The sequence below is a fragment of the Bactrocera latifrons genome, unplaced genomic scaffold, assembly GCF_001853355.1.
Source record: "Bactrocera latifrons isolate USDA-ARS-PBARC rearing strain unplaced genomic scaffold, ASM185335v1 scaffold_188, whole genome shotgun sequence".
Classification (NCBI taxonomy): Eukaryota; Metazoa; Arthropoda; class Insecta; order Diptera; family Tephritidae; genus Bactrocera; species Bactrocera latifrons.
The window spans coordinates 315,328-330,368 of NW_017535385.1; the positions used below are offsets into that span (position 1 = coordinate 315,328).

At 35.5% G+C, this 15,041-nt stretch overlaps 1 protein-coding gene across 1 annotated transcript in view; it reads right to left on the bottom strand.

Annotated features, from left to right (window-relative positions):
- The window catches only part of LOC108967437 (eukaryotic translation initiation factor 5B), a 53,481-nt gene that overhangs the window by 14,920 nt on the left and 23,520 nt on the right, over nt 1-15,041 (bottom strand). The window contains exons 5-7 of the mRNA XM_018930835.1: nt 12,711-12,787; nt 5,690-5,885; nt 4,916-5,023 (exon numbers count right to left, since the gene is read on the bottom strand). Coding sequence (XP_018786380.1) covers nt 4,916-5,023; nt 5,690-5,885; nt 12,711-12,787 — 381 coding nt within the window. The remainder of the gene's footprint in view (nt 1-4,915; nt 5,024-5,689; nt 5,886-12,710; nt 12,788-15,041) is intronic.

Sequence of the window (15,041 nt, forward strand, 5' to 3'; positions counted from 1 at the left end):
CCCTGATCACTTTAGTATATATAACCCTATATCTGACTCTTTTAGTTTTAGCACTTACAAACAACCGTTATGTGAACAAAACTATAATACTCTCTTTAGCAACTTTGTTGCGAGAGTATTAAAAGATGACAAATCTCATAACGTATGCAGAAACCTATTATTAGGAAGAAATCTGAACGAAAAAACAAAGGCTCAAAATTAAAACTGATTTGGTTTGTTTGCTAACCAATACTGAGCTGCATTGTGACCTAATTCTCTACAATTTTAGCGCACGCGACTGTCCAAACACACTTACATATGTATTGTGGCTATATTTTCAGACATTGTATTTTTTTCGAACTCGGAAGTGGAAGTGGTTTACTGTCCTTTAGCACACTTAACCACGTCGTCGCTTTGAAAGAGTTCTAATGTGAATTACGGATATTAAAAGTGGTTGGCGATTTGACTTTCTTGGGAAAAGAAACTCGTTAATCAGGAAGCGCAATGCGGTTTTAAAATGTACTTCTTTCATTTAATGAAAGGGTAAGTTCCACGCTAACCAGCAGATTTTAACAACACAAAAAGAGTTGTCGAAGAAATATTGCAAAGCTTGCGTTAAAAAGACATGGCATCTGCGGCTTTCTAAGCTTAAGTAGCGATCCACGAAGCCTTGCCATATTAGATGTGATGAGAGATAAATAAATGTGTTCAAAACTATTAGAGATTTAAATGCACTGCATCTTTAGTTGCGCTTCTAGAATTAATCCCCAACAAAGACGGTCTACTTTCGCTCTCGTATTTTTTATGATGATTTATCTATTGGAAGCACTTGGATAAGTAAATCTATCATTGATAGTGGAATATTCGCAACTCTAATGAAAACTAGTTTTATACAAAATACAACAACAAATCTGCAGAGGTGAGTGCTGAGCTCGCAACTTCGGCAATTTGCAACAATTTCATGAAAGGAAATTGCATACACATATGTAATGAGCCCGTCTTCAATAAATTGACGTGAATATCCTGTTCGCTAAAGGAAGAAGGGAGATGCCTGCACATCTGCGCATACTTATGTGCTCACCGAGACATTCGTATATACCGATGTGTCCACATACATAAAACCTGAAAATGCACTCAGCTGATATTGACCACGAAAGCCAACAGGTTATCAGAACTTTGGAACAAAGTGCTCCCGCTCATGCACGTTCCTACATAAAAACATACACAGGTACATAACACAGCGTGGACATATGTGAGCATCCAGCGTTGGCCAACGACAAAGGTGCAGAAGCTCCGACCGGATAGCTGCGCAGTGTGGATAATTGAGGAAGCTATAATTACGTTGCGTTAAATGTGAATCCGGCAGCGACAGCGACAGCGACAGCGCAGTGGCAACGGCTATCCGACGCAGCGAAAGGAACAAACCACTTTGGTTGTGTCTGCGGCTTGTACGTAACAGTTGTGGCATGAGGGAACAAGTTAAAAGCTGATTTGGTAAGCGGGCAGGAAGAGCAATTGCCTTTTTTACTAAAAATAAATTAGCAAACGCATAGCATGACATGGCAAGGCAAGGCAAGGCACGTAGATTGCTTTCTTTGCAGGCGAGCTAAAGAGGATATGCCAAATTGATTTAAATTCATATTTGACATTAGAGGAAACAATTGATTTGCTGCTAATGGAAAGGAAATTGTACACTTACGCAATCGCACTCTCGATCGCGACGAGGACAGATAGGAAATTGACATTTAGAACTACATACGTATATGCATAAATAAATAATGTACATATCTCCATATATGTATAGTGAAATAAAGCAAATCGTTCAAGCTTTGTTGCACACAATTTTTGCGAAAATGCTGTGCAGCAAGCATACATAAAACAATATTTGTAAAAAGAAAGGAAGGTATAAATTCAAAGCAGGAAAAATACGTTGGCAAAATTTTCTATTAAGGAATGTTCAAGGAAGATCCATATGGTGAAGTGGGCGGGTTGTGGTTCGTACCGTAATATAGTAATGTCAGGATAATGTTAAACACCGAATTTGGTTATAATTGGTCGAGTATAACTTCGAATATGGGATTTCATCTAAACGCGGCCGCGTCATTTCATAACTACCTGAGTTATTATTTTTTTTAACACTTTTCAATAAATCTGTTATATGGGGTGGTGGGCGTGGATTTTATCCGATTTCACCCATTTTCAATTATCGAAAATATTTTTCCTGAGCGAATTTGGTCGACTTAACTTAAACGGTTTAGGAGATGTGTATATTAAACTTATTAAGGACGCCCTATATGTAGAGCAGGTTAAACTAGATTGTCACATTTCTGACTAGGTTACGATTTATTATTATATGAATCATTGAAGGCCTCTTCAGTTCAGCTAAATGAGATCTTTTAACAAGGATATCCATTGCTTTTCGAGTCAACCAATTATGACTGAATTTTTGAACGATTTCAGTTGCCTTTATCAATTAAAAATGTCTACCTCAAAATAATGCATTATATAAAATGTAAACCATTAATATATGTATAAAGAAGTAAAGTTTCGTGCTAATTTTTGGGAAAATATTGGATTTTGCAGCGAATTAGAACAATTGAAGATTAGAGAAATTATTTCTTGCCGCTTTTCACGCAGGATAGTTTATAAAGATTTCAACTCTTTGAAGCGGAAAGTAAAGAGTTCTATCAATTTTGAATATTTTTATTTTTGAGACGCAATTTAATTCTTGATTAAACAAATACTTAGTAGACCCTAAGCTGCTAAGGTTGCTTGGGGTCGCAATTGTTATGATTTCCAACTATCGATAGGAACTTATGGCACATATGGTAATTATATACAAGTAAGGAAAAGCTAAGTTCGGGTGCAGTCGAACATTTTATATTCTTGCAACTTGCAGAAAGCAAAAGGCAGGGTGTAAAAAGTCAAACAAAGGATGGGAATTCTAGCAATATTATATATACCATACATATACTACTACTATAACTACACTGACCGATGAGTTTTTTTTGGAAAAACCAAAACCATTATATACCGATTTAATCTATTAACTTTTCTCATGTTACATACTAAAAGAATGTTCCCTGGGTTTCATAAAGTACAATCACTAATCATATGGAGTAAAGTCAGCCGAATGTTCGAAAATCCTAATATTAGTTGTATGGTGACTAGGTCACGTTTTTACCCAATTTTATCTATTTTAGGTGCAAAGATACGTTGTTATGAGTAAACTGTAATTTACACTGAGATAACTCAAATATTTATACGCAGTGTAAAGTCTCCCGGTAGTTCTATATATGTTGTTTATATTATGTATATTGGGGCTCAGGGAAGTATTGACCCGATTCAACGAATTTTTGAAACACAGCACTACTATAGCATACTCAGGAAAGAATTCTCTCTGAATTTCAATGGTGGTTCCCATACCTTAACCGATATTTTCGGTCAAAAGTCAGCTATAGATACTGGGGCGCATATATTCGGTACTTAGATACTCGAACAGTTGTGGTTGGATTTGGGCAATTTTTTGTCATAAGGTGGCAGATTTTAAAGAAATTATTAGTGCAAAATTTTATGCCTTATAATTACTTCTTCATTTGTGTACTAGAATTTTAAATTGTGCTATGTGGAAAGTAGACGTGGTTGTCGTCCGATTTCGCCTATTTTTGCACTGTGACATTAGAATATTACAAGAATGCCACGTATTAAATTTAGCCGAAATTGGTTGATAGGGTTCAGAGGTATGTGATTTCATAAAAAACGGGACAGTGCACACACTCACACCGAACCCCATAAAGCGCTCTCATACCATGTCGAGAGTAATATTTAATTTGTTATTATACTCTGTAGCAACATGGGCAAGAGTATAAAAATACCCACTATACTTAGGTCGGAATGGGCTTAGAAGTTTCCCCTTTGCTATTTTAATTTGCAATCATATTTGCACAAGTCTTGAAGGGTGTGCAAGTAAACATTGATAACGCTTAGTATTTTAATGATATTTATTTGCACACCTTATGCATGTATGTATATCATGAGGCGATTTTCTCAAAACTACTCACGCTTGCACCTGTGTAAACATAGAAACTTTCCGCATATGTTGTGTAATAAAAATGGTGCAACATTCGAAGGTGCATACATATGTATGTATATATGTATGTGTAGATGGGCGAAATTACGCATTAGAATGATTTGCAAATTTCTGCTTTGAACTCACTTCTCCTCACTTTATGTCAAAAAAAATTAAAGGTCTGACATTAACTACCACAAAACATATTGGTGAGTTGTACGAATATGTGCAAACTTAAGGAGATTTAGCATTTTATAGTACAATGAGCGTCAGTGTGGGCCGATATCGCGAACTCCCACATCCACTTACTTCAAGTGGTTCTAACGAAAATATGAAAATAAAAGCTAATTTTCAATCCTCCATGACATTTATCAGCTCGGAGTTCTGTTAAATGACAGAGCGATTCAGTAAATACTGGCAGATTAATCATACTTAAAGGCATTTTTCTTCTAAAATTAAGTCAAACTGATTTTGTATTTTCATGAAAGGCTTACATATTTAATTTTTCTTTAATGTTCATATTATATATATTCCTATCAAAATTTCTGATGTGTGACAAACTATATATTTAGATATAATACATATAAGAGGACAATGAAAACCGATTGTTTGTGAAAATATTAATTGAAAGTGAATATGCTGAGAACAAGGATACTCATTGTTTCGTTTATCACGTCACACAATGGCACCATTTTCACTAAACTGCGTGTGTGAGCTTAATTGGGATTATACTCTAGACTCGTGTTACTATTTATTTAAAAATAGTTTTGGTCTAGAAATGTTTGTTTTTCACATAACAATACTTTTGTATACATGCAAAAGTACTTATGTGATCTAAATTTTTAAAATAAATGTTTTTTAACTCACCTCTTGACTGGGTACACAAATTGGTGTACCGACTTTGACAATACCGTTCTCCACCATCACACCCATTACTATGGGATCGCGACTGTTGAAAATAAATTGAGGCAGGATCTGCAATGAGAATAAAGCAAATTTTAAGAGAGGCTATAAGCAATTTCTGAAAGCAAGAAAAACAAATATTAAGTTAATAAAATATAAATATGTAAGTTAAGAGCTCCTGCTGGGGTCAACAAAATCTGCTAAATAGTAGAATACAAGCCATTTAAGGGAGTAATGAATCAAGGCTATAAGTAAAATACATTCTAACTTGACTTCTAACTTGAATTGACTTTTTGGTAAAGGTTTGACCAGTTCGTAAAAGGTTGAATTAATTTATGAGCAGCTTTGAAGTCAGAATTTAGTCTGACTGACTTTTTTTTCATTAAAAGCGGCTTGAATTGAAGTCATTAGAGTGCAAGTATATACATATGTATGTATTATATACAATGCCTTCATAATAATCCTTCTCACTGAAAGTTTCCATTTTATGCTGCACACATTGATTTATTACTCTACTTTATGTATTTGTCTGATGCTCCAAGGCAATTTGAAGAAATAGCAATTTTGCACTTTGTATTTTTGATTTATGCTCCAGAATCGCATTTCTCAAAACTCAAAAACTGCAATCGTATGTATATATATGTACGTGTCTAAGCATAAATAAGTAAGTATGTATGTATGTATATATGAGTTTACAATTATTAACAAATTAGTATTTATTCATGGGAGTGCACTCACCTTAAGTTTGCATGGAAAGACGGCAATCGAACGGAATTCCTCGCGCTTCTTCTGCTTCAGCTCCTCACGGTAGGCCATAAACTTGTCAAACAGATGATAAATAATGTCAGCTTGGAATATTTTCACACCCAACGAATCGGCCATCTCCTGCGCTTCACGCTCCACTTTCACATCGAAAGCCAAAATTGTTGCAAATCTGAAAAATAAAATTAACAAAAAGCGCAAAATCAATAAGTATGCCGGCAGAAGTAAACAAATAAGCATGTACATATGTACGTATGTATGATGTACATGCAAATATGTGTGTAAAAAATAGTTTGGACAAATGAGTGCGTTATAAGAGTGAGACATGTGGCAGAGCGGAATGTGTCGAGCTGCGCCGAAGTGTTTTTGAAAAATCAAGTGTCGGCCAATTACAGGCATTAGCCCTCAAGGTAGCAGCTAGGGCGGACAAATTTCTACACAAACATATGCTATATGCATACATACATTTGCTTTGAACGTATGCATGTGAGTGTGTGTGTATGTGTGTCATCAACTGTTGACCGTTGACAGACAGCGGCGCAAATCGCTTTCGCACAGGAAGGCACACAATCTTCCACAGATAGACGACAGTCCGTCTCAATTTACAGCAAATGCCGTCTCTGCTAACGATTGGCAGTTGTTGAAAATTGCCGCGCTACGGCCACAGCAATAACAACAACAATAGCGGTAACATCGGCAATAGCAGCAGCATCATTGAGCGGCAGTTGACGACGGCTGATTGCCCGGCAGACGGAAGTGCCAATGGCATGTCATGATCATTAAGACGAACCAGCAGCAGCACAACAACACAGCCACAGAACAGAATAACAACAGCAGCAGTCGGCAGCACAGGCAACAACATGCAACGAGCTGTATAACGGCCGAAACCGACGCAAGTCGCTTGGGCTTTGCTGCTGCAAAGAGGAAATCGCGTCGAAAAGCAATTTAATATAATTAAAAAGACACCCAAGAAAACGAAGTAAAAAACACAAAAACTAAAACAAAGATGTACATTCATGCTTCTTTTTGCTGGTGGACATAACCATAGCCCGAAGTGCGTCATATCATACAGCGAACTGAAATCAAAAATGGGAAGCCACTCGAGTTGAAGACCAATTGAGACCGATCTTTAGATAAAGGAAGCATCAACAGAAAACGTAATGAGGGCCTATAGCCTTAATAATAACAGTATCAAACGCCAATTTTATAATTACATATGCAAACATAGAGAGAGACGTAGATAACGAAAAAAATGTATTTCCCACGCAGTAATGGCGGTACGACTGAAGGCGGCAAAACTAGTCTTCTAGATTTTGGCTCTATTCCTTAGGGAAGACTTTATTATTTTAGAAAAAGTAATTTCAAAATTATGATTATTACTGTTCATTGTTGGTAGGTAAGATTTTAAAAGCATGAATGACGGCAACTGGCTTCGCAGTTAGACTTTTGAGGTACACGCGTCTTTTCAACAAAGTACCTTTGTATAAGATTGTCAGATTAGTTTTTTTTTTTCATTATGGACTAGCGGGAGCATTAAGTAAGAAGCCTAGTAGTATTTCACAATCACCGGCTGGAACTCCATGCAAGTGTTAAATCTATTTATTCCCAAAACATACATACACACATACACATACATGTTTACAATTGTACAAATTTCATGGAAGAGCGTAAATGCAAATCGACGAGTTTTTAATCAAAAAGACGCAAATCGCTTTTGGAAAATTTTCTAGAATTGAAATTCTCGACAAAACAAAATGCTACTCACGTTTCTCGGAGCGCAGTCTATTAGCACACGGGATACATGTATGTACATACATATGTATGTGCTGGTGTATGTAAATGAATAAATGTATAACCAAATAAGAGTGGTGGCCATAAAACCGTAAAGCATTGCCGGTATGACATCCGCCGGAAGATTGACTAATGACAACAACAACAAATCACAAATACTAAAAAGGCAACTGAAATAATCAAATTAAATATTCAAAGCAAATAGCGCGAGTTGAAATATCAAAACAAAATGAGAAACATTTGCATACTATAGAAGAAAAATCGAAAATCTTCCCAACAAAATACTTTGCAGAATTGGTTTGTTATATTCAATACGGATAAATGTTAGCTAACGCGGCACATGTTTTCATTGAAATATTGGAATTATATTTAGTTGCTTGATAAATAAAGCGTCGTTTAGTAAACATTCTGACGATTTCTTCAATTACACTGGTTAACAAATTTTTTTTTTTATTTTGTCACATGAAAACTCATAAAATTTTGAATGTCGTGACATCAAAACATACACAGGGTTTGTCCGGAAAGTAATAGAACTGATTTTCTTCCCCCGCGACTGCACTTCAGAGCGTGTGTGCACCGACTGGATTCGGTAGAGGGCATTCCTAGCTAACGAACGAGCGGCTGGTCAGTTGCCTTCGAGCACCTGAAGAGTTAGGACAAAAATTTTCGCGCGACGTGTTTCTGTGAGTGGTGCAAGCCGAAAATGCTGCGCTCGTTAGAGCAGAGGTACGCGATTAAATTCTGTGTGAAACTTGGTAAATCTGCGACAGAGACGTTTGATACGATCAAGCAGGCTTACCCAGATATTGCTTTAGCAAGAAGTGGTGTGTTTCGGCGGTACTAGGCCTTTTTGGAAGGCCGGGAAGAGGTCGCTGTTGAAAACCGTGCTGGGAAATTTGCGACTTCGTGACTTTTTGGGCATCATAAGCATTGTCATGAATCTGTTCCCTCTGGACAAAGCGTCAAATCCAAGTTTTAGGTGGAAGTCCTCAAGAGACGAAGGGTCAATCGACGATTGGGAAGTTGCTACCTAACCAAGGCTGGCATCCCAACGCTTCCGCAACCGCCCTACAGCCCAGATGTGGCCCCCCGGCCGATGAAAGGCAACAGAGGGGATCCAAGCAGCTTGGAAATCGCGCTGGTAGCGCTACATCGACGCAGATGGTGCGTATTTTGAAAGTTTTTAAGTCATTTCATATGCAACTTCTCGTCTTGCTCGCCACGCACAGTACCCACATTGGCAGGAAAGAAATCCAGTACTTTTCTTTAACTTTTTCGTTGTCAACATCTTTAACTCGCATAAGTTAAGTTTGCGACGGTTTCACGACCTTCGCTGAATGATTTGTATCCTTAAATACTTATGTACATATATGTAGAATATATATATATATATATATAATAAGGTAGACTGCATTGGAAACACAAAACTTGTCCACGATACAAATCGTCCGACAAACTGTTCGCATCATAAAGAAAAGCTGCCAAAGACACTGACTAATGTGGAGGTCAAACTTCACACGAACATAAAAAACTTTTTGCCAATCTGGGAAAGTTTTTATAGAATCAGCTTGCGTGCGCAGTGTAAATGGTCCGGGTTTCAAATTCGATGTTGAGTGTGTGTAAGTCGCATAAAATAGGATACTTTTAAGAATCTAAATGCTTTCGACCTTTTTATGTATACTTAAAGCGCATCTGTACAAATAATTATTAATAAGCTTGTTATACATATGTACATATGCCTGTAAATATGTAAATTAATTTTATCGAATTACATAATTAAATTTTAATCAACTTAAAGCCAACTTCGCTATCTATTTGGTGCCCAATCGGCCAAAAGAAGGCAAGTTTCTGCCATAAAACTGTTTACGAGGTCATAAAAATGTATGAAATTATTACTTTTAAGTTTTGTGTCGCTACGCTTATGGAAGGTAAATATGTTGAAAAAACTTCATATAGAAATATTACACACAAACATAGATACATATGTACATATGTATGTATGTATTACAATAATTTGCACACAACCAACTGACCAAAAATGGGATACACAACTGTCGTAAAATTTACATACATACATATATTAATAATTTTACAATAGCATTAGCAAATTTAATTGTTTTTTCTTTTTTCAAACAATCGCTATAAATTGTATTTACATACACACATACGCGATTGTGAACTTTTAATATATTTCCAAATATCATAACGCACAATGACGTCAATCGAAAAGTTTTATATTTTAATACAGTGATACAGTATGTGCCAAAATTGCTGCATTACCATATTTCAAAATGTTTTTTGAATGTGTATTAATTATAGTGAATTTGTTAATTACCAATTAATTATTTCAAAGTTTCTAATTTTTTGCAATAAAAAAAGTATTTTTTTCTTCAATGTTTCTCCTTTAAGTATTTCTACCTAACCTCAAAAAAAAACTAACTTTTATCAATTTATACTGTCAAATACTTTTCTTTTTCCCACAGGGATCATATAAATTTCAACCAACCTTCTTAACTATCCCTAGCAACCACAAATTAGTTGCATAGTTTGTTCTATTGTCACCAATTTATGGATTAGAGGAAACTTGACCAAGTCATAGTGAACTGTCGTAAAAAAATGTATAAGAATAAAATAAAAATGCCATAAAATCATCGAGGATAATAAATATTTTAATGGGAAGTCGTTAAATTTATTGTAATGTACATAAACAGTAAATTATCAAAATCGTTAGTGCTGTAAGACCAATACACAATTATGTTCTTATTTATGAATATTTCTGTGTTGTTACTTCTAATTTTCAATCGATGCTGGGCATCATTAAGTATTATTACCCACCAAAGCAAAATGCTTAGCAATTCCTTAGCTTTCCTTTTACATAAACTATAGTTATACATATACCGATATATGGAGGTATTGTATGTAGTGTAAGTAATAGTCAGCCATGGAGCGCGCTATATATAATGGAGACGTAATTGGTGTAATGTAAGTTTCGGCTTTCAGAAGTTTCAAAGGTTAATGAAACAATATTTTTTTATGAAAAAATTTCGCTTTTTGAAATATTGTATAATGATTGTAATCCAGGCTCTGCGCCAGAAAAAGCAACCACTCAACACAAAAACTGCAGAAAATAATTTTAGAGAACCAAACGAGAAATTTTCGGCCGGCTGGATATATACGACATACTAGAATAAAGCCCAAAGGCAAACATCTGGTATCGATTCATACTCTTCTAAAACCATTTGGATAGTAAGAAATTGTGTTAGGTAAGCAATGAGATGGGAACTATCACTTTCAAATCCAGAAACTGCATATTTTCCAAAAATTAAATACATTTTGTAAAGCGACTTTGAATCTAAGCCGAGATCAGATTGAAGAATGTTCAAACAATATTGTATGTCAAGGATGATCCATTTCGAAGTTCTCTACTTTTTAGGAAAAAACATAGAAACGTCAACTTTAATGGGGAAAGATTTCAAATGTTGGCCGCGACCAACTCAAATCCGTTGAGTTCAATTTTCGATGGTTCGTTAGAGCATTTCGACTGATAACTGGCGAATGACATACGTGATGTTTTGCCGCAAGGCCTGAATCGAAGCGGAAAAAAGTCTAACGGTATGATATCACTCGGTTTGATGGCCAGTCGACCAGCAGAAAACGTACGCTCCCCGAAGTGTTCTACCAATAAATCCTTTGATATAGCACCGTTTTGTTGAAAACAAATGTCGCCGAGATCACGAGCTTTCAATTTCATATCATAGCGCGATAACGGTTGCTATTGACAGTTATATTCTGATTTTTGAAAAACTATTTACCGATTATGCCACCGGCCCACAAACTACACTAAGCCGTTATTTTTTTCCTTGATAGAATGGCAGCTCTTGAATCTCTTCAAGTTGTTCCTCGTCTCAAATGCGCCAATCTGACTTCTTTACTTACCCATTGAGCCAAAAATGGACCTCATCGACTCGGGAAGGTCGAGCACAAGCTGTATTTTGTACACTTTCAGTTAAAAATAGCAACGTAAAGTACGCCAAGCCGTTCCATTCGTCAGTCCGAGTTTTTACGAACGGTGCCGAATCGCCTCTACATGGGCTTCCTGTACACTCTCAGCTACGGTTGCTATATTTTTTCACTGCGTGCTGGACGTGATATATTCGGTCGAATATTATCCTATAACAAATGCTGAGTTTCCAGATTGCTAATGGTGTAGGCCAATTATGTTGACCACAAGTTGAGCGAAGCGCACGAACACATTATTTACAGAACGTGAATTTTCGTAATAAAGTTTAACGATTTGTAAACATTGTACTGAACACAAATGACGAGCTTGACACGACTCGCGCGTAATCTGTCAAAGAAGGCTACTAAATAAAGTCCATCTACTTGGATCACCCGTTATATAAAAATAAAGTGTTAAATATTCATGAACGGTACGGCACAATATCGCACTTTTTAAGAGTCACCTTTGCGTAGCAACAAGTATAAAGTATATATGAATATACATATGTGGGCGCTAGAAATTTTTCAATATCCCACGCGATACACAAACGGTAATTTGAGAAATGAAAGAGTAACGAACTAGTATATGTATGTGCATAACATATGTAATACATAACATACCCACATAGCTTCCCCAATAGACAACTTCACTTTACATATACTTTTTCCTCTGCTCGGCTCATATTACTCAGAGTAGTAGTTTACAATTAATTTGATTCAATTGCCAAATTAGAGTTCACTCACCAGCCGGCATAAAGAATAGAGAAGTCATGAATGAATTCCATACTGCTGAGTTGAGCGCTTTATTTGATTAGTTAAAGACATATTGGAAATTCTGTTTGCCAAGAGAATAATGTGAGTGAATTCAGGTCGTAACTAATTTTGAAGCAAAATGTATTTCTGGTGAAACTGATACTACTGAAGGTTGGTGGTCTTGTCAATGGACCAATTTCTCCCATATTTATTTTATTACAATAAATTGGTTGATCAAATTTCAAACTCTTAAGATTATTAATATTAAATCGTTTCTATATATATAAAAAAAAAACAAGAAACATCTGAACTTCCTGATTGGGTGTGGATAGTACTTGAGCATTATTCGATAAAAGTTGTATATATAACTTTACATGGTTCACCAAAAGTTAAGTTCCATTATCGTAGTGGGACCGGGGTACATGCGAAAAAATACAATGATCTGAATACTTACTGCGGCTCATGTTCGAGCATAGTCGAGGCTTTCATCACATCACGCTTCACAACCGGGCCAATTCGAATGGCGGAGTACTGAAAATGGAAAATAGAATATACTGGTTCAATATAAATATTTCAGCATAATTTTACATATTTGTAATATAATATAATAATTCAAGAAGGGAAACGGTGCTTTAGTGCGTACTGCATATCCACTAGTCACGCTCTATTTCATACGTTTTTGCTCCTAATACTGCTTCTGCAATACATATTTAATTATTTTTTATCTGCTAAAAGGTATGTTAGGTGTGTATGAGCCCCTTTTATTGAAGTAATTTAGAAGGAAAACAGGTTTTTATTAATTTTAATTTTGATTCGCACTTTTAGCACCCGGTATTCGTTAGATAACCGATGCGCATATATTAGCCGCACTGCTTAAATACATACATACATACATATGTACATACACAGAGAGGCATATTGGCAATTGTTACTTCATTCATGAAAAATGCATACCTACAATTAAGTATTATTTATACGGCAATTCAAAGCAACAACAAAACTGTGCGGCAAAAACTTGATTACGTGCATACACCCATATGTACTTATAACCATGCATACATATGTACATATGTATATCGGAATTCGAAACGAAATGAGGCAACGGTCACAATTGTGAATGAAAGCGCTCGCCATAAAAGCAGAACGCAAAACAAAAAAAAAAAACACGAAAAAAGGCGAGGAAGAAACTACATTCATTCATACTCACGATGCATACAAATGTACATATATGGGTTTGCATGCGAGTATGTGTGTGCGTGTGGGTATGAAATCATAAGAGGCAATTTAAGCTACTTCAAGCGAAATAAGTACTTCATAGATACAGATATGTAAATACGAACGTATGCATGTGTGTTCAGGCATTTAAAAGCATACTGGCATGCACATACATATGTATGTACACAGCTATGTAGAGGCAAGGTTTTTGATTTTATGAATGAATCGCGAGCAGCGAAAACAACGGAAATAAACAAGCGTCTGAGTAAAAGTGAACTAACACACATATGTATGTATTTGTATATATTTACCAATGAAGGAAACTGGCAAGGCCTATTATTGCATTTTTATATAATTATTTATGTATTGCTTATGTCGGTATATACATATTTACAAGTATGTATAGCTCATGTCAGAGCAGTGAGTTTTTCTAGAATGGAATAGCTTTGAATTGTTTTTTGGTATATATGAACATACTTATAATTGCTTATATACATATGTACATATATAACTAAAGTTAACATATATATAGTAGATAAGTATAGAATTTTACACGCGCATATACATACGTACTTCCTCAAAGTTTCCAATGAATGAATGACTAGTGTAGGCAATTACACGCTGAAAACGAAGAAATCAGAACTTCACTAGAAAAAAAAACAATAGCAACTACAATAAAAAACCGGGAAGTGAATGCTTCTAAGCGGAAGTGAAATTGCTGAAGCACAGAGCATATGTGCATACGTGTGTATACTATATTTAGTAAGTTGAACTTTTGCGGAAGCACTTGAGTAAGCATATGTATGTATGTACATATGTATATACACGTATGAGGTCATATACATAAATATGTCAAAATACAATATACATAAATATGAGTGTGAAAGTATTTTAATTGAATACCGTATGTGAATCGCAAACCAATCGGGTTTCATGCCTGAAAAGGCTTCTTTAATTTTTTAATTTTTTCTAATAGCTCTCGAATGAATATCTTGTTCGAATTTATTTAAGGGGTTATATGGGTTTACGAAATTCAAGATTATTCTTAAATTCTATAACAACTCTAGAATATTATGCCAAAGTTTCAAGTAGATCCGAGTAATAGTTTCGGAGATACAGCCTTGAGAACTGCTCGCGGCTAGCTAGGCTAAATGCGTCGTCTTTAAACGGGTTTTTCTTTTTTCCGAGGGGTCGTCGGAAATAAGTTGAGTTTAAAAGTTTTTATTCCAAAATTTTAAAATTTCTTTGTTAATAGTATACGCTTGTAACAATAAAAAATTCTAATAAAACATTTAACATTTTGTATGAGAAAAAAATTGTTGAAAAAACGCTGTTTTTTACCCATTAAATCCACGTAACCCCTTAAAGAAACTTTTAAGTTTGCTCTGAGAAGAATTAGTACATCGTAAGCTAGAAATTAAACTTCGAGTATCGATAAGTAACTGATATGGTCCTACACCTTGGTCGAAAAGAAAATATGCCAATGTCTACTTCGCGGTCATCTGTCAGTTAAGTTTGAGTTAAAACAAAGGTTCTTAACCGAAAGAAGCTATCTTGGTTAAATTAACTA